General features: G+C 42.9%; 3 protein-coding genes across 4 annotated transcripts; 1 reads left to right on the forward strand and 2 right to left on the reverse strand.

The window, feature by feature from the left end:
* Nucleotides 1–381: 381 nt before the first annotated feature.
* Nucleotides 382–5,060, reverse strand: mfsd8 (major facilitator superfamily domain containing 8). The gene is made up of 12 exons (XM_084003125.1): nt 4,675–5,060; nt 4,380–4,462; nt 4,046–4,089; nt 3,013–3,253; nt 2,743–2,856; nt 2,457–2,601; nt 2,267–2,325; nt 1,986–2,094; nt 1,735–1,869; nt 1,539–1,642; nt 1,159–1,385; nt 382–1,036 (listed from the first exon to the last, which is right to left on the reverse strand). The coding sequence occupies exons 1-12, from the start codon at nt 4,731–4,733 to the stop codon at nt 830–832; spliced, it is 1,527 nt and encodes a 508-aa protein (XP_083859251.1). The 5' UTR covers nt 4,734–5,060; the 3' UTR covers nt 382–829.
* Nucleotides 5,061–5,862: 802 nt separating this feature from the next.
* On the forward strand, nt 5,863–11,524 carry LOC311009246 (butyrophilin subfamily 1 member A1-like). Of its 2 annotated transcripts, none has more exons than XM_084003285.1 (9): nt 5,863–6,067; nt 6,166–6,231; nt 8,079–8,444; nt 8,566–8,850; nt 8,951–9,043; nt 9,137–9,172; nt 9,661–9,684; nt 9,781–9,825; nt 9,918–11,524. In XM_084003285.1, the coding sequence occupies exons 1-9, from the start codon at nt 6,064–6,066 to the stop codon at nt 10,571–10,573; spliced, it is 1,575 nt and encodes a 524-aa protein (XP_083859411.1). In that variant the 5' UTR covers nt 5,863–6,063; the 3' UTR covers nt 10,574–11,524. The 2 variants fall into 2 exon arrangements, with proteins under 2 accessions (XP_083859411.1, XP_083859412.1); XM_084003286.1 differs by having other exon boundaries at nt 8,951–9,037.
* Nucleotides 11,525–11,615: 91 nt separating this feature from the next.
* LOC311009245 (uncharacterized protein) lies at nt 11,616–18,831 on the reverse strand. Its single transcript, XM_084003284.1, has 8 exons — nt 18,699–18,831; nt 16,908–17,017; nt 16,634–16,718; nt 16,335–16,530; nt 14,791–15,863; nt 13,878–14,677; nt 12,940–13,143; nt 11,616–12,829 (listed from the first exon to the last, which is right to left on the reverse strand). Exons 1-8 carry the CDS (start codon nt 18,788–18,790, stop codon nt 12,585–12,587), a joined length of 2,805 nt encoding a protein of 934 aa, XP_083859410.1. The 5' UTR covers nt 18,791–18,831; the 3' UTR covers nt 11,616–12,584.
* Nucleotides 18,832–19,256: the final 425 nt, after the last annotated feature.

The raw sequence follows: 19,256 nt of genomic DNA on the forward strand, positions 1-19,256 counted from the left end.
TGGATATGTATCACTGGAATTTTTCATTACACAGTTTATTCCTCCAACGTAATGTTTCTCTCTACATTTCTTGCATGGCAACAATCGTTCCTCAGTAAAACTCCCATTTTCTCAACTTAAAAATAAAAATGTTAAAGATATTCAATAAGTTCATAATAAACAAGGAATGCCACATCAAATGGATCAAATATATTTAAGAAGTGAGCACGTTTTATGTTGACAAAAACTACATAATCAAATAATTTGATAGCATTTATCTTTAAGTACCCATCATAATGTTCATAGTTGCTGCTCCTATGCTCTTATGTGCCTGTAGATGTCACAATGTAATGTTAAAATTGAATGCAAAGACATTCAGATAACTTTCTGCTAAAGCAGTCCGACTATTAAACATTTTATTTAATTAATCTTTGAGACCAATGATGCAATTACATAAAACATGTACATTCAGTAGTTCATTAATTTAAAAACTACAATCGTTTGGATATCATGTACCACCTCAACAACTGCAATCCCATAAAAGATTAAGAAAAGACGTCATATGGCTTCTTTCTGAAAGTTTAGCTGCAGTGCCAACTCCCTTTTACTGTAACTCGCGAAGCAGCCATCTTTGGTCAAGTTGTGAGAAAAAAAAAAACAGGCCCCATCTCTTCACCTGATAGAGGAAAGATTAACCCTGAGTCACAAACTCTGACAGGCTCGTCCATGCCCCTTTTTACTGTCACTAACAACAACAAAGAACCGTCATAATAATCTGGATTGCGGTTTTAAGTTTTTGAGAATAAAAATAGGACACTGCCATTGTTACTCCGGTGGGAATATTCACTTGTTATTCTATAGTCCTTCCATGACGTACAGAAAAGGCGACGAGTCTGTGGTAAACAGAGCTGAGGAGGACGATGGCTCCTACCACCATGCCACAGATGACGCTGAAGGCCCATCGGGGTCCCAGGATGGTATAAGCCTGGGAGACAAAGACTGGGCCCAATGTCCGCGCCCCACTCCCAGAGGCTGTCAACCAGCCCATGTACACACCCTGTAGAAACACCAAAAGTAAACATCCACACAAACAGAAACGTACGGGCACATTTTAAATGATTTAAAGCACCCGAATCGATTCGTGAAAGCAACGCGTTCATTACCCTACAGTCCTCTTACCTGTGGTTTGGATCCGAGGATTTTTGAATACAATGTGTAGGACATCACATTGCAGGCTGGGTATCCCACCCCGATGAGGATGTCCGATGAGATGTACTGGGCCAGATGGATGGCAGGTGTGTACTGGCACCAGGTCTGTTCATACGGGCAGCCTGTTGGCTCCATAGAGTTGTTGGAGGCTATGGTGCCTTCAGACATGCGGCTGACCAAAGAGTTGTTTTTGAGGTCTGTATTTAATAAATGTAAAGCAGAACAGTTATCTAGTGTAACGCTCAAATAATTGACCAGTACACACCAATATACTAATGTCCCCACCCTCATATTATCAAAGCCAAAAGGCCCAACCATTGTATTCAATCGAGTAAATGGACCATCCATACCTGCCCACTGGATTTTAGGGTAACGATTTCCCCATGGAAGCAGAATAAAGAAGCCACAGAATATAATCGCCAAACCTGCTAGCAACACAGGACGATCACCGACCCTAAAAGGGAAATAATGAATGTGCTTAATGCAGAACAATGTATGATGCCGGAATATCTTCTCATTGAATCTTTATGTATGAGGAAGGTATACCTTTGAGAGGCCACTTTTACAACTATAAACACCAATATGGACTCAAATCCAATACCACAGATGATGATGCCATTGTATAATACGGCTTCTCTCCTTGTCCAAGCGAACATGTCCATGGACAAAGGGGTGGCAATTCTAAAATATGTACAAAAACATACAGTCAGACTTTGAAAGCCTGAGGTGATACAGCAATATGTTTCAGTGTTGTATTCTGACTTGACTGCCTCAGGAGACTGTAATGAAATACATACGTCTCAAAGACAGCAAAGATGAACATGACGACGAAGAAGAGGACGTTGGAAGTCAGGACCGCTACCTGATCTATGGTCTCCTCGGTTTCTTCACCGATGTCATCTGTATCTTCAGGAAAGGGGAGGAGATAATAAAGGCATGAAGCATGAAAGTTTACACTTATGATCACTTCTGGAGTTCTCTGAACTCTCTGCCTCTGCTGCCAACTTCTTCTGTATTAATACTCTATCACATCACCTAAAATTTAGTTTAAAAAAAAGGGGAGGACGGCAATTAATACCTTCTGATGCGTAGTTGATAGCTCGAAGGTGTCTTCCAGTGTCATCAACACGGTGTTCTCTGTTGAAAAGAATCACAACAGACATCTCAGCCACTCAAAAAAAACACTGAGAAACGGAAACTGTGCGGGGCTCTTAAATAAGGGTTGTATTAATACATATATGCAAGGAGAAGGGAAGGGAAAGCCTCACCTCAGCACCAAAACAACCAACAGGATGTTGATGAAGCCAAACAATGTAGCTAGTAAAGCAGGAGCAGTGTACATGTTGAGCTGCAGGTCTATGACCTTCACTGTGACACCATGCTCACCGATGAACGATAGGCACGCCTGCAGAGCTACATATACAAAAATACGCAAATGTTAAACAGACAAATCAATGATTTTTGCTTGTTGTTTTTCCCCATCATACACTCACAGCATTTGCTCTCTATATTGGCCTGGTTTACAAATGCTGATCAAAGTAAAGCCATCGTTACCTGGTCCCAGGATAAAACCCAGGGCCTGACAGGCACTCATGTTTGCCATGGCATTGGTCCTCTCCTTCAGTGATGTCGCTCCAGCAACATAGGACCTCACCACAGCAACATTACCTGCCATAAAAAGCAAATGTTTGCAGTTAGTTGTCTGACATGGATCACATCATTATGGTAGCCGCTATATTTGTAGAGTTTATGAGAAAATCAACTGCCAGGGCATGTTGACATTTCAAAAATAATGTGAAACATAGTCAGGCCTTCACAAATTACCTGCTCCAAAGCCCACAAAGGCTCTGGACATGAGCATGTGGAACTTATTATTGGTTCTGGGCAGGTATGCGTAGGCGTAGTAGATATTAGCTGACAGATTGATGGCTATGGAACACACCAGTGGCTCCCTGCGTGGTCGGTGGTTGGACCAAAAGCCAAAAATGGGTGAGGCTATCATCTGACCAAGACTGTAGGCTGCCACCACCCATCCCAAGAAGCTGGCGTTAGCAGTATCATCAATCTATGAGAAACACAACCCAGAGAAAAACAAAAAACATGTGAAATCATGAGCATGTTCTACAGCAGTCATTCCCAAAGAATGGGTAGGACTCAGGACCCACAGGTGGGTTGCAGGAGATTTTCTTAGGGTTTATAATTATATCTGCAGTACACCTTTGAAACATGTGAGGGAGCCTGAATGTTCCTATTGTTCGGATAATAGGCCTTTTTTACAGCAGTCATTACATATGTCAATGCAGGCTAAAGACAGGTGTAGCTCACTGAAATGGCTGTGACACTAAATAGAAAGGAACAATTTAATTAATTACATCTGTCTTTACCCTGCAATTACATGAACATATTGGCACTATAAAGGGCCTATTGTAACACTGAATCTAATAAGTATAGTGTAAAGTAAAGGTTAAGTAAAGTATTCAACATATGTTATATGTTGTGATTTATCAAACATGCATCTTCCAAGTGGCTGGTTTATCTGTACAAGATAATATGAAGTGAAATGGTAAGGAATGTTCGTTCAAGCAAAAATTTGAGTCCCGTTATCGATGCAGTTGCAGATGCTAAATAACCGTATGTGACCTCATCTTTAGATTTGCTTTCTACTCAGTTTGAATAGCACACAGTTCAAGTGCAGTAAAATGTAGTCCCCAAAATCCCCTTTGTGGCTTCTTTCACTTCCTGTTTGCCCTGCCAAGATTTGGCTTTGAATGGATAAAGAGTGCCTTCATTTGTAGTAATGACATTAGCCGAATTAGGAGACAATCTTTTAGAAAATGGTAAGCCATGCACTACATACCTTTTGCAAATAGGGCCACAGTGATGTGATGACGATAGTGAAGCCTGAAAGGGCACATAAAACACAGATGATCCCCCTCATCAAAGATCCTAAACATTGTGCTAGGAATCTTATAATACGAAACACAAGTTGGGCAAACATAAAATTTGTAATGCTTAAGATGAAAAATGTGGTACTGGAGCAAGTAAGGCATGTGACATATGAGATACTGATTGAGAGGCGACTTGTTTCCATACATACATACTAGTTTAACGCCTAGTGAAGTGTCTCTGCAAAGGGCTTTAACTAAATAAGTGAAAGAGTGCAAAACCCTGCAGGTCGTGGGTGTCCTCACCTACACTGCTGAGGAACATGGTGAAGTACATGACTCGGATAGACCTCCACCGACTCTTGTAGTCTTCATCCTGAGAGTCATCGCTGCACACAAGACGTAAAGACAGCGACGTTACATTTGATTCGAGGCGAACGAAGCGATGTGACGCAGGTGGTTTGCGTAACGGCTCACATACGGTAGGTATACTAGTGCAGCCTGTTTGGTAAACAATGCACCATAGCACCCCACTGACTGTTTACCCCCAGTGGCTACTAGCTAATGTGTCAACTCAATGGCTATTGAACTCTGCACTCACCTGCTTGCATCATCCCTGAGTAATGGAGTTGCTTCGTCGGAGTCCTCAAATTGAGACATTTTTTATGCTATAAAAAAAACACCCCGTAAACGTTTGAGGCTGCCTCGGAGTTTGAGGATGCAAAACGGCGTTGCTAAGTCCCCATGTAGCCGAGGGTCAGCGGACTACACTGCTAACGCTAACTGCAACTCTCCCGAAAAGCAATGAAATGCTAGCTATATTATCAGCTGCTGTTAGCAAGTCAAACTAACTACATTCATACATATACGTTAGCCTAAAAAAACAACACATATAATAATAAGTTGAGTTGTTTCCAGCCGACGGTGATGTTAATAAACTAAAGCTCGCCGCACAAAAACTTACAAAACTGCACTGTAGTATTGTGATAGACAGCTACCGTTAAACTTGAACACAACACCAAACAAACGGAATTGAAACCGCTTCTTCCGGTTGAGCATTTCAAAATAAAAGGAAGTGGAATTACATTTAAGAAACAAAAGTGTGTCTTCTCACAATGGGCCGTTCATAGCACACCAAATAATTCGAGTACACTTTTGAATATGAATCTTGAACAGTTTCAAGACGCTTACCTGTTTATTTTTCAACAAGGACAACATATACGCATTTATTTTGAAGCCAATCTCGTACAGACACCCGACCCCTCTGTGTTTACCGTTTGTTGGTTAAATTGACGCGCTCACGTGAGAATACTCAAACTTCAAACAATCCCCTCCTTTCTTAGAATATACGCGTCAACCCACCATTTCAGCACAAAAACATACCACTCTACCCTTTATACTCAAATATATGTGTCAGGTTAGAAGACAGTCTGTTAAAATTGTACATTTAAAATGTCTAATCCTGAACAAAACACATTTTGGATCTAATGTCAGATGATTACACATTTTCAAACGGTAAACCATTGGGGCAAATGGAAAACAAAGAACCACATTTAACACAACATGTATTTAAGTCAAAGTGCCCTAAAACTATCCCTTGATTTCACAAATATGTTATGTATTTCGTGAGCATGAATATATTTTTGAAATGTTCAATAACCTGGTGTCAATAAATACACCAGGCAGGTGATCCAATAGAAATAAACAATAGAAACAACAGTTCTCTCTAAATCCAAACTGGTTTATGATTAGAGAACGTCAAAACGTCATTCAGCCAAGGACAGCGAAAGTGAAAGTAAATCTTTCGCCTCGGCCGCGGGATGTCGGACTTCGTTGTCCGTCGTTTTTCCAGTTTCACGCATGAATTACACTAAAAAAAGCGCAACCTGACTTGATTTCAGTTTGTATTCCGTCCTAAATTTCTGCCGAAGGACCAGAGCCCACCTCGAGTTGAGTGAAGGATATTTCACCTTGGAGTTACAGCAGCACAATGGGTAGGCCGAGGTTTATCAAACGCGAAATATTCATCCGCTTTTATTCAGTTGTAGTTATGAAATATGCATTGTTATGTTGTATTTGTGCCCTTTTACAGATGCGCTGATGATTCGTGTGTGCCTTGTGGCTGCTCTCGGTGCACTAGTGTGTCGTGCTGCTCCTGGTAAGTCTATTCCTGTGTCCAGGCCCGGCCCTAACCAATCTGGAGCCCTAGGCAAGATTTTAGGTGGCGCCCCCCTTGCATCGGCAGTGTAGTGTATATACTCACAAGAAACCAAATACCGGTAGCTTTATCTTTGACCTTTTTTTTTACTTAAAGAAAGCAAATTCACAATCACAATAGTTAACAAGATAAAAAAAATTATGAATAAATAAATGAATACAATGAATATATGAAATACAATCATTTTTACATACATTCATAAATAGTCTTAAGTATAAGATCTAACTAAACACAAAATAAAACGTGTCAACAAGTTGCATAAAATAAATTAAAAATACAATATAAATAAGGCACTGCACAAAACAAGATATTAAAGGTGGGGGCAACAGGAAGACAGCTTGATGCTGCTGCATCATGGCTGGGTTGTGCTGCTGATGTGGAGGCAGCAGTGGTAGATGTGGTAGATGGCCCAGGGGTGGGATTTAGAAACTTCAACAGTGCATCTGAAGAGAGGAGTATGTGACTCCATTAAGTATTACAGTCTAATAATAAAAACATATGATTCCAGGAATAAAATGAAATGATATAATATAAATGAAAAACCAAAGAGATATATGTATGATGTTAACTGATATGCAAATTAGATTAGATTCAATTTATTGTCATCATTACAGTGAAATGCTGAATAGCAGAATGCAAAGTAGCAGTAATATATCATATGAGAATGTTATGTTATGATTATCTTTGACCGAATCACAGCAGTGCTCATATTCAAAACAGCATTCTCTCTCATGTGATATTGCTTAATTGACATTAATGATGTGCACTTTAACAACTAGGCTTACAACTATAATATATAAAGGGGTGGAAAGTGACTATTACCAGCAGGGCAAACGTGAGCTAACCAGAAGGCAATAAAAATGTAAACAAATGTAAACACCTGCTTAAAGGATCTAATACAAATGTCCCTGAGGAATGTAAGGTGGTCCCATAGGTGGGAGTACTGTAATTACCTAACGTTACATTATTACTTTCCATAACAATTTAGCCCCCTCCACAATATTAACTGACGTTAAAACAGTCAACTAACGTTAGCTATTTATTGAGTAGCAATTAGCGAATCATGTAACGTTATCCTAATGCTAAAAAGCCAGGTGTCTATCTGTAACAGATAAATAATTTCATGTAACGTTACCTCTGTCTTTTTCTCGTTCCTCCTCCTCTTCTTTTCTTGTTTTTCTTCCCTGGGCACCGGACAGTTTTGGCCGTTTTGACATCTTGTGTTGATATTTTGATGTGGTGACGTCCAAAAAGAATCATGATACGGGAAGGGAGGGGGCGCATCGTGCATGGGGGGGGTAATGTTGTAACAAATATTATTTGTATTAAATAGGCTTTGCTTTGCATTTAAATTAACGTGGGATTATTTCTTGTACCAACTTTTTTTTTTTTTACCATTTGTGGCACTGGCGTGGCGCCCCCCGATGGACGGCGCCCTTAGCATTTGCCTATACGGCCTATGCCACGGGCCGGCCCTGCCTGCGTCTTCCCATCTGGTTTTAATGACTTATTTTCCTTACCCGAGTAATTTGAAAAGTATTACTTTCCATTCTTACCTTTTTATATTTTGATTGATATTTTTACCTTATGTGCCAAAGTCTTATTTGCAGCAAGGAGTTTTATGTACTCTGAGATTCATCAGCAATTATGAACCATGCTGTATGCTACAAACGTTATGAACAGATGGGACATCGGGGCGGGGCAATAATGCATATTCACTTTGTTCTTCAGCACACATCTTGATTGTTACCAAAACCCACAGTTACTAACATGAGCTAACATTTAAGTTTCAGGTAGCCTTGAGGTTTTTGTCCGATCCCCTGTCTCAGTGCGCCAAGGCCACACAACCACATTACCATGCTGGTTCAACCCACCACAAAGTACAGATGGTTTGGAGGTACGTTGGTATCGTGCTCTCTACAGCTCCCCGGTCATGTTTTATCGGGCGAAACCGTTTGAGAATGCATCCCAGGAGGCTTCGTATGCGGGCCGGGTCTCCTTTGGCTTAAAGGACGCAGCATCCGCCGGGCTGACGGCAGGTGATGTCAGCCTGAGGCTGGACAATGCCAGAATCGAGGATGAAGGAGATTACACTTGTTACGTCAGCAGTGAACGGGGTTATGACAGAGCAAGTGTCAGTCTCATTGTGACAGGTGAGTATTGTGAAAGTGGAGAAAACACACTACACACAACACCAAGGGATGATTTTTTAATTTTTTTTATTGCACCTTCAGCTTCATTAACTGTTTTTCTATCATCCTCCTCCTTTCCTAGAACTGGGCAACGCCCCTCTTCTGTCAGCAGTGTGGAAAGACGACAACATGGTGAATATTAGCTGTGAGTCGGAAGGCTGGTATCCAGAGCCTAAGCTGCAGTGGTTGGCTCAAAATCAGGTTCTCACCCCAAAAAGAACAAAGAACAGCAACGAAGCTTCTGGTCTTTGGTCAGTCCACAGCTGGCTTCTTGTCTCCAGCTCCACTGAGGTTTCCTGCTCAGTAGGCATCTCTGGTGAAGAGAAAAAGGAGGCACATGTGCGCCTGGAAAAACATCCTCAGCCTGGTAAATAGGATGACAGTTATTTGCATGTCAACAATTTCATTAATTCTATCCACTCTTAGATACAACCCATAACAATACAATATTTCTTGCTTCTCATTAGGAGCTGCAGGAGGTGGATGGGTGGCCTTTGGCCTTTTACTCATAGCCATGCTACTACTTGGAGTGGTGTACTACTTCAAACGAAGAAGTAAAGGTTTGATCTGAGAGACATGTTTGTTATATAATATATATATATATATATATGAAATCCTGCAATATGAAATTCTGCAAATATCCTGTGTTTCAGAGAAGAAAGACAAATCAGGAAACGACCATGCTCAGGGTAAGAACGACCGATGTGACACATTTAACACATTATTCACTTTTCACACAACATTTCAGTAAAACTTAATTTCATGTGTATTGAATGGGTCCTCCTGCAATTAAGTATCAGAATTTAGTATTTAGCACTTCAGTAAAGGACTTAAAAATACCTACTATGAGTCAAGCGCGAAAAAACAGTGGCTCCTACATATCCCAAAATGCAACAGGTAAGTAGGGCTGGGATTATGGAGAAAAAAAAATTTTTTTTCAGGAATGTTCTATCAATGTGTATTATATTTCTATGAAAGAAATTATGCAATAATTATCACTATATTTTTAATGCCCAGCCCTCTCAGGGTCTGATTTAACCTCCCAGCCTTGACCACATCATCTGGGTTGTCTTTACAAAGTCACAGGTTGAGTCGTGCATCACATGACTTTATGGAAATTGAACTTGTGAAAAATCAGGGGCCACAAATTTATTTTATTTTGTATTTTCCTCCCTAGAGATACAGAAGCTTTTACCAAAAGGTAAGCAGTAACTCTGTCCCTGTTCATGAAGTCAAAGCAAAACTGCTGTTACTTGCTGTGAAGATGATTATACCTGATTGTATAATTCTGTTACAGAAGTGATCCAGCCAACGGACCTATCAACAGCTAGCAAGTGCTATGGTAACCACTAAAAAATGTGTTGTAAATAACATTAATGTGCTTCAGTGTTTCTCTAATGTGTCTAATTTCATCCTGTTGTGTTCAAATTTCAGTAAACGTTAAACTTGCTGACACGGGAAATAAGTATCTCACAATCAAGGGTGCTATACTGAGAGATGCACTCTTGATCGCCAAGGGTGATTTTCCTGACGGAGATAAAGTTACTTGTGTCACAGCTATCAAAGGAACACCTGACTTCTCTTCTGGACAACACTACTGGGAGGTTTCTTTGGGGAATAATAATGTAGGCATCAAACAGTCCTGGTGGGTTGGAGTTACAAGTGCAACTGTCATCCCTGAGAATTTAGATTTTTCTCCAACAACATCCAATGGATTCTGGTTCCTCTCGTCTTCCCGCGACAGCTTTCAGCTTAGCACAGAACCAAACGTTTCCCTGCCCATCCATGCCAGACCCCAGACAGTTGGTGTGTATTTGAATCACGACAGCGGAGAGCTTTCCTTTTATAATGTGGATAACAACAGTCTCATTGGCAGTTTAACAGCTACCTTCACAGGTGCCGTTTTTCCACTTTTCAACCCTGGTAAAGGTGACAGTGCACCTATGAAGATAGTACAGAAGGAAGAACAGGGTCAGCCTAATGGAACAGAGAACGCTGTAGATTCACCTAATGGAACAGAGAACGCTGTAGATTCACCTAATGGCACGGAGAACGCTGTAGATTCAGCAGTAAACGAGGCCGAAGCTTAATATCAGATATCAACTGCAGTAAGGCAGCAAGATGAAACACATGGGTTCTGTTTTATGTTTTAGTACTGTACCTGCATCGTGTGTTGAAGGGAAGAGGCCACAAAAAATAAATTGAAGCACGTTTAAGTGTTGTTTTTGTTGTAGACAATCATATTGCCTCAATTTTTTTTACCATTTTCTCAGATTACAGTGGTGTCAATCTTCTCATCCAACTCTTTTTTTAATCATGCATTTTTATCCTATATTAGTAAATATTAGTGGTGGGAATCATCGATTACAATTCAATTATTAAACAATTCTCAATGCATCTCTATTTTTGATTTAAACATAATGAGAATGTTTCCTTTGAATCTTTCAAACTAGTTCCTATTTGTACATTACAGTTGATGTGCTACATTATGTGGGAAGATTGCAAAAGATACATTTTTTGATTAATAATCGATTATAGATTCTCCTGCATCGATGCAGAACCATTCAACAAAGCATCACGGTGCATCATAGCATCGATTATTCCTCCCACCTCTAGTAAATATACACTGACATTCATACTAATTTATACACTAATAAATATACTATTAAGTTCTCATTGCATGTGCTGTCTGATCCCTTTTGGATATAAGTGTTAAGTATTTTGGAAAACTTTATTTTATATGTATTTTATGTATACTCTGTAAGATTTTATAATTTCATTATTCACAACTATATACTCTCTACTATGTCTATCTATAACATTGTATTAGTGACGCAATCAACTGAGCTACAAAAGGGAACAACACTACCACCGACTTTGCATATTATATCCTTGATATCCAGAATGAGGCAGCTTTTCTTTATTGCTATCAGTTGAAAGCATATTATAATCAATTATTGTTGTTAAAATGTAAACTCATTCCATAACGCGTGCATTCTTCGTGTCCGTCGGCTTTTTGAATAAAATCAATCAATACGGGATGTTGCATTTATTCGTTTCTACGTTCTTTGTTTCACTTTGCATCCACAATGTAAAACTCACTTTACAATCCAGTTTAAGAAAACACAGCAAAATGTCATACACTTTAATAAGTACAGGTAGTATTTACAGTATATACACCATAACGCAATACTAACTTTGCCATCACTACTGTATATTTTTGATAGATTAGGAAGTATTTACATTGTGGATAAGACCATACGTTGATTTTGTTTTCTTTTTTTAAAATTCTGATACACAATAAATTCAAGTAGGTGTGCCTTGATACAGAATAGTCTGACTGACCATGGTAGAAGAGGTATGCAAGAACCACTTCACGGGTGCATCATGTTCTTCTGAGAACACTTTAATACACTCGTCGGTTGGGGGGGGGGGGCATGGGTTGGGTCACAATGTCAGTCAATATCAAACACAAACTATACAAGTTCATACATACATACATATTCTATCTGTGGAGCTTTTTTAAGATCAGTACCATTTCCTCCTCCAAAGCTTTACACATTCATGTTTGGTCATCAGCCTTCAGTGGAAGCAAACACTAGATCAGCGATTATTTGCTGTAAAGTGTCCCGGTGGTCTAAAGTTCATACTGTGGATTGGAATCTCTCCAGGGACATTTGTTGCATGTCATTTTTTTTTTCTCCCATATGTCCTGTTGCTCTCCACTATTTCATAAAATAAGGATGACATAAAAATAAATCTTAAAAAAAAAAAAAAAAAAAAAAAATCCAGTCACGTTGTTTGAACTCATAACCACACTTTACATTTTGTCCAACCGCTTAAAATACGCCTCGAACAGACACTGGGAAACCCCAACACTGAATATGGATGATCATTAACTGGAGCAACCCTTCTGTTTTCTTAGCTTTGTCAGTTCTATTACACTACTCACTTATGACTGGGGTGATGAGATTGGGCATGCAGGTACTGCACCCAAATAGAAAAGAAAAAGAGAAGATACACTCCACCTGTTCTCCACGTTACGATTGCTGGTGGTTTATACATTATGGTATGTGTCCTCTGCCGTGTCTGCGTTTTGCCCTAGCAGACCGAGGCAGCGTTCTCCCTCCTCCCCTGCTTCTTCAGCAGCTGGATGCGGTTGTGGACGTAAAACTTGATAGCCCTCCAGTCTCGCTGGTTGCTCACCAGCAGAGGGCAGAGTTCGAGGCAGCGCTCACAGTCCGCCTTGGCAGGGACTCGCAGCTCTATGAGATTTCTCTTTAGGTGCGTCTCCACGGCTACACGCTCGGCCTCTGACCAGGGGCGCTTCAACACACCACGCTTCCCTGGGAGAGAGAGGGGGATGTATGAAGTGTAAATTAACACAAATAGAATGCATAGGATCACATTTTTGTGACTCACATTTAGGATATCATAGATACTGGCAGATGGTTACCTGATTTGGGTGGAATGCATCGTCTCTTATGAACATTGGCTATCGATGGGCTGACTGGAGAGGGAATGGGTGCTCTCTTCTTCCGTGGCGGTCGTCCCGGTCCTTTCTTCTTCACCGTCGGCTCAGCTTTCTCCTTAACGTCTTCCTTTTCTTCCTCTGGCTCTGAATCTTCGGAGAAGGAGTCTGCTGAGTTGCCAGACATGACTGTAAGACAGCGATAAAACGGAGGGTGGTTAAATCAAACGACTAATAAAAAGAATGAAGTGCTGTTACTTATTAAAAATGGTTACTAATGAATTTGTGCATTCTAGCAAAATATGGCTGTGAAATCCTTCTAAACCAACAAGTACCTCAAGTAGATTCCCCATAAAAGGGCATGAGACTGGAGGGCCGTGTGCACACAAAGAAAATGAAAGACCCAAAGAAGCTGGAGCACGGACCCTCAATTGTTCTGAAGTGGAGGTACTTCAGTCATATTTGATAGCGCCGGTAGTGGATATAAAATAAGACCCCTGAGATGCTACTACTCTTCAGTGTTGAAGTGTTTGTAAGGGTGCTCTTGAGTGTGTGTAGATTCTGTTCTAATCTCTTCTTGGTGGAAAGTCTTTCCAGAAAAATGGGGATAATCCACACAACCCTCCAGTGAACACTTGACTATTTTCTACCAAGTAAAGGTGCTTTATACCTGTGGATAAGTGAATGAAATTCTATTCTCTTTATCTGTAATGTAAGAGGCTGACATTGCTCACAGACACCAATCCATAGTCTATCAATAGTTCCACTTGAAAAAAATATTGATCCATTAAAAACAACAACAACACTGAGTATGATGACACGTTGCACTATTTAAAACAGACGGTGGGACTTCATCCTTAAATGTATCTTAGAAGCAGAACCTTGCATCCCTGAAATACCTTCTGAAGGGTATAACTTCTTACCATCCAGCTCCAGGCAGATGTGCTGCAGGCTCATCCCTCGGAAAAGCACGCCCTCCCTCTCTCCATAAAGCACAACACGACCCACGCGACCCATCAGGGTGGGATCCCTTATGATAGTGGAGCAGTTCTGGGTCACATGGTACTCTCGTTCCAGGAAGTCCTCCAGCAGTTTGGTGGCTCCACGCTGGCCCTCGCCCTCCTCTAACAGTATCAGTTGAGTAAGTATTGCTACCTGCCGGCGTACGCGCGTTGCTGTCAGTGCACTGGGATTCTTGGCCCCGCTGGATCGCGACAGGTTCCTCAGCAGGTCCGTGCCCCGAAGCGGTGTGGCAGGAGAGTGGTAGGGGCGGGAGAAGACGTAGGGGCTCTCTGGGTCCACGCCCACATTAGGGCTGGTTTGAAGGAGTAGGTCCAGGCAGGACTCACAGTGTGGTGGGAGAATAAGCGGCTGGATGCGACCACGCTTCCCCAAAACACTAGCCCGCGGAAGGTTACAGAGGACGTGGCGCTCAAACGGGGACAGGAGGGCTTCCATGCCAGAGGGGGGGCTGCTGCTGGAGCTGGCCACTGGCGTGATACGGTTGCGGTAGTCCTGGACAGTGAGCTTGGCCACCTCACACTCCCGGTGGCGGTTGTAGAGGATAAGCAGGGAGAGGCTGGAATGGCAGAGCAGGCGCCAGGCCTCGGCAGAGTGAGGAGAACGGGTTAGAGAGAGGAAAGAGGAGTGCTGCTGGCGGCGGAGGTAGACGACCAAACAGGAGAGGGAAGACAGCAGCGGAGACATGTGATGTCTCTGTGTGCTAAAAGTGACAGAGAGGGGAAAATGCCTTTAAAATAGCAGTTGAAACCACAGAGCACAACCCAGGAACCCCAAACATTAAATACGTAATTGGTAATAATAATCCAACCACACCTTACAATATCTCCATTCTTCTCCTCTGGTGCTTCTTCTTCTCCTTCCCCACTCAGCACCAGATCTTCCTCGGGATCTATGTCCGGCTCCGGTGTAGGAGGCGGAACCAGCTCCTCTTGACTTCTCGAGCTCTCCACCTCCACCTTTTGCTGCTCTTCATGCTTTTCCCTCTTCATCCTCCGACCCCTTCTGGGAGTAGATGGGGGAGGTGGTGATGGACTCTTAACTCGTGACACCATTGGGGGTGTGGCCCGTTTTGTGCTAGGCACAGCTAAGCTGGGCGCCTTCTTGGCGGCTGCGGGCTGTGCAGGAGGCGGCGGCGTAAGTGAGAGGGAGAACGAGACGCCGCCTGTGCTCGAGCGCGTCGCCGGCGATTCCCTCTCCCTGGAGAAGAGAGGGGGAGGAGCAGGGTTGGAGGCCGAGGGCTGCGGGACAGCGAAGGAATGACTGTGAGTGGCGGGGGCGGAGGATGACGAGGGGTGAGGTTGAGCGGCACTGCCATTTGAAGAGTTGTGCGTGTGCAGGTGTGCCAGCTCCATGGCTGTCCTGACGTCGGGCTGATTGGCGTGGTGCTTCTCCAGGTGACGTGCCAGAGAGCGATAGTGGCGCCCGCAGTATGGGCAGTGCTGCCGCCGGCTCACCGTGGCACCGCTGGAGCTGCCAATGTTTATGTTAATATTGTTGTTGATGTTGGTGGTCGGGGGTGCCAGGGCGCTGACTGGGGGCTGGGACTGGGATCTGGCAGGGGGTGCGGCAGGCGCCGGGTGGGAAAAGGATGAGCAGGGGCGCCCAGGTCCTCTGGAGGGGGTGGGCGAGGTTTTCTTCTTCGGATTGACCGCCGTTGGCAACTTGCGCTGCTTGCGGCGGCGAAGCATCCGGCCCCTGATTTCCTCTATTTCCTCCTCTTCGTCATTGTCGTCATCATCGTCGTCTTCCTCCTCTTCGTCCTCCTCGCGGTCCGAGTCGCTGGGCTCAGAATGGGTGAGTGGGGAGGATGAGGGTGACAACGACCAGGAGGGGGTAAGGTAGTCAGAAACAGAGAGAGACAGTGGGTGGGGGCCAGCCTCTTCCTCCTGGTAAGACAGATCAGATCAAAACAAAGCAAGTTAGCTCAACATATAGCCGGTATCAACAGGATCTACAATCTTATCACATTTAAAGCTGCGATTAAAGGATTACAATCAGGACTACAATGTCCCTGGCTCGAGTCTGGATAGTGCATCTCTCTCTCTCAATTGCTTTCTGTCATCTCTCAACTGCCGTTATATAACAAAGGCATAAAATGAAAGGGGGGAAAAAAAGCCAATTACATAGTTTCAAGATCAAACAGAGCATTTATTAATGTTAATGTGATTTTGGTGTGTGTGTGTGTGAATATTTTCTGAAGCAGGTCAGACTTCAAATGGAAATGAAGGAGCATATCAGTCAGTGTGGTTATTGATGTGTTTTAAATAGTTTCTGGACAACAGTTGCGCTATGGCACAGAGGAATAGACGACAACACACACACACACACAAAAACAACATCAACCGAAAGTAGCTCACCATTGCATTCTCGCCCCAGTCTGTCAAGCTGTAGTCCACAGTGATCTCCTCCCCTTTGGCGATGTCTCGTATTGCTATGACAACCAACCGTACCTGGGTGCCGCAGTGGACTTCTCGAATCCGGCAGTTGGGCGGCGGATGAAAGAGGACGGGTCCCCGAACACCACTAGCTCCCTCCTCCCCCATCTCTGGCACACTGGAAAATATGAAGTGACATTAGCACTATGGATCCCTGACCTCAAAAAAAAAAAAAAAAAAAAGCATCTACACACAGTTACCATAGCGAGGGTCCTCCTTACCAGAGCTGTGTGGGATCGGGAAGGTAGTAGGGACTGCCAGGTGGAGGGAGGCGGTCCTCTGCACCCTCTGGGTACTGGCCATCCCCTGGAGTGACATCACATCTTAACATGCTTCATCACAAACCACAGGCTTCATGTTTGAAAGATGGAAGGTGGATAGAAGGCGTTCCATCATTCAAACATAAGTGCTTGCTACAATACAGGGCTAATAACACAAACAGCAGGTGGTAAAATGTGTGTGTGCTTTTATGAATATAAATATCAATATATCTACCAGGGCTGTAGCTGTGTTCTGACATGCTCTCCTCCTCCTCATCTTCTGTGACATACGCTCGGTCACACACCTTTACAGGTGTCCCCTTCCTTTTTCTCCCACACACTCGCCTGTAAAAAAAAAAACAGAACCAGGGCTTCATTCAGCGTAATGACACATTCTGACAAAGCAGTGCTCAAGATTCTCCTCCTGTGCATTTCCGAACAGAGGGCAGCCGATATGAGCAGAACACGCGATTCCTGTGGCAAAGCTGTAATTGAATCTGTTCAGGTAACATTTCTCTTAGGTGGGTGACTCATCCACTACAATAACAACAAGGCTATGAACCACGATTGTGGCAGCAGTGGTGTCGACAGTGTAGTTGTTATAAATAAAATGTATTTGAGTTGACAAGCAATCAAAACAAAGACATTTGGATATTTAGATTTCCGCACACAGAGATTAGCAGAAGAAAAGCAGACCTTGACAAATGTTGAAAACTAGTTTATTGTATCTGAAGATTAACTCATTACATTATAAATCAGTTTGTTGATTCATTTAATAATTCATCTGTTCATAACCTCGCCTGTATATCTTCAGAAAATAGAGTGAAATACATTTTTTAAACATATATCCTGCATTGCCAAATAAACAGATCAAAAACTAAAAAATATGCTTTTTACATTAATGTAAAGCAGACAAAAAGCTGAAAAATCATTGGTGCGAACGGCAAATATAAGATGTTTTTTCTTGACAACGGACTTCAATGATTACTGAAATCTAAAAAAAAAAAAAATGCTTGACAGTGAACCTTCTGTCAACCTACTCATCCATTATTATTATACTGCACACTGGTGCAGTCTGAACATCCTTAACTTTACTAGCCATATCTTAAGAATGTATTTTAGCGCCACATCAATGCCAGTTTCCAGTAACTTTCAGATGCAACCCGTGTGTAAAATCAGTCCCCTGATCGATGGGCCATGACTGAGAACCACGGATCTACTCCAAACGGGCAGCTGGTGTGGAAGCTGATCCCAGTCATCCTGGTTATCATAGTATTTAATCTCAACATTGAAATGGCCCCACCCCTTCACCCAATCACGTCAGACTGTATACATGCATTAACAGAGAACTGATTAGCACAACACGGCGTCCACAGCGCACCGAAGCCCGTTTCGGTCAACTGCTTTTAGGGTGCATTTTAGCCACGGTCAGCAACTTTGTTTACTCGAACATGCCACAAGTCATGATCTGCACCAGCTGAGCAGTCAAGCGCCGTTAAGAGCATAATAACACCGACGTGACGAGGTGGATTGTTGGATCTTTCGTTCCGGGGTCTGCAGTCCAAATAAAAAAAACCCGACATGCCAGGGTTTTATCGACAGTAGAGCATATCGCTGGCCAGTGAGATACAAAGCTGATGATTCCTACTGGGTGCATGCTAACATTGATGCTAAACCACAGCTAGCATGTTAGCTTCCAGCAGCTAACGCTGAGACTTGTTTGCCGTCAAAACATCAAAAAATAAGAGACAGGCGGTTAAACGCGAGCCGAGGCGGGCAGGGGACGGCAGAAGCTCACATGACACAACGGCTGCAACCACAAAGAGACAGAAGAATCACTTCCCCTGCCCCGTTTTCACCGTTATAACGCCGAAATCACGCACGCGAAAGAGGGCTCCTGATGTTAACTAAACAAACGCGCACGCTCACCGCGCGTGCATCTCAGGCTCTCGCATTTTGCTCACAAAACAACGGCGAAAACAATCCCGCGCGGGGGACAAACCGGCGGCCGGCCGCGCTCACTCACCCCCGTGGCGGCGGCGGTTTGCTCCCATCCCCGTCGCTGTCGAGGGTCGGTGGCTCCCGGTAGTCAAAAGGCGACCGTACATTCTCCGCCATTAGGACTGCCTTCCCTACCTCTCGCGCTCCGGTAGATTGCACAATGCGCATGTGCACAACATCCTTTGGGGTTCTAATGGTAAAATGGGGTGCACCCACCTCCAAGGAAGATAAAGACCTACAACCTCAAGATGCAGCGTAGCAGATTCAAGTGCTATCGAACCAGTGCGTTTAATTAAAGAGACCTGTTTCAGATAAGCCTTAACAGACTGTTGTACCAGATGGATACTAAATAACTGTTTTTATTTTTGCGAGAATTGCTCATAAACGTGATTTTAAACCGATAACATATTTCAGAACTGTACCACACAAAACAAATCATTTTTAGTGTTAATGTTACCGTTGCAGCTAGCCGCTGTCGAATTATTTTTTACCTAATTTATAAACAGGTAGGTTGTTTGACGGTGTGTTGTATTTTTTATTATCTTACATGCTTTTGATGCAAACTATTCTGAAGAACAACTAG

The sequence above is a fragment of the Eutrigla gurnardus genome, assembly GCF_963514095.1.
Source record: "Eutrigla gurnardus genome assembly, chromosome: 23".
NCBI classification, from domain to species: domain Eukaryota; kingdom Metazoa; phylum Chordata; class Actinopteri; order Perciformes; family Triglidae; genus Eutrigla; species Eutrigla gurnardus.

Bases quoted from the DNA above. Each gene is read 5' to 3' on its own strand.
- LOC311009246 (XM_084003285.1), top strand. The intron at 8,445-8,565 runs GTGAGTATTGTG...CTCCTTTCCTAG, and splicing joins TGTCAGTCTCATTGTGACAG to AACTGGGCAACGCCCCTCTT. The intron at 9,685-9,780 runs GTAAGCAGTAAC...ATTCTGTTACAG, and splicing joins ACAGAAGCTTTTACCAAAAG to AAGTGATCCAGCCAACGGAC.
- mfsd8 (XM_084003125.1), bottom strand. From the start codon at position 4,733: ATGTCTCAATTTGAGGACTCCGACGAAGCAACTCCATTACTCAGGGAT. The intron at 2,095-2,266 runs GTATTAATTGCC...CCTTTCCTGAAG, and splicing joins TATCAACTACGCATCAGAAG to ATACAGATGACATCGGTGAA. The intron at 1,386-1,538 runs GTATGGATGGTC...TATTAAATACAG, and splicing joins CCCTAAAATCCAGTGGGCAG to ACCTCAAAAACAACTCTTTG.
- LOC311009245 (XM_084003284.1), bottom strand. From the start codon at position 18,790: ATGGCGGAGAATGTACGGTCGCCTTTTGACTACCGGGAGCCACCGACC. The intron at 15,864-16,334 runs GTGAGCTACTTT...CTGTCTTACCAG, and splicing joins ACTGGGGCGAGAATGCAATG to GAGGAAGAGGCTGGCCCCCA. The intron at 13,144-13,877 runs GTAAGAAGTTAT...GCTGTCTTACAG, and splicing joins CATCTGCCTGGAGCTGGATG to TCATGTCTGGCAACTCAGCA.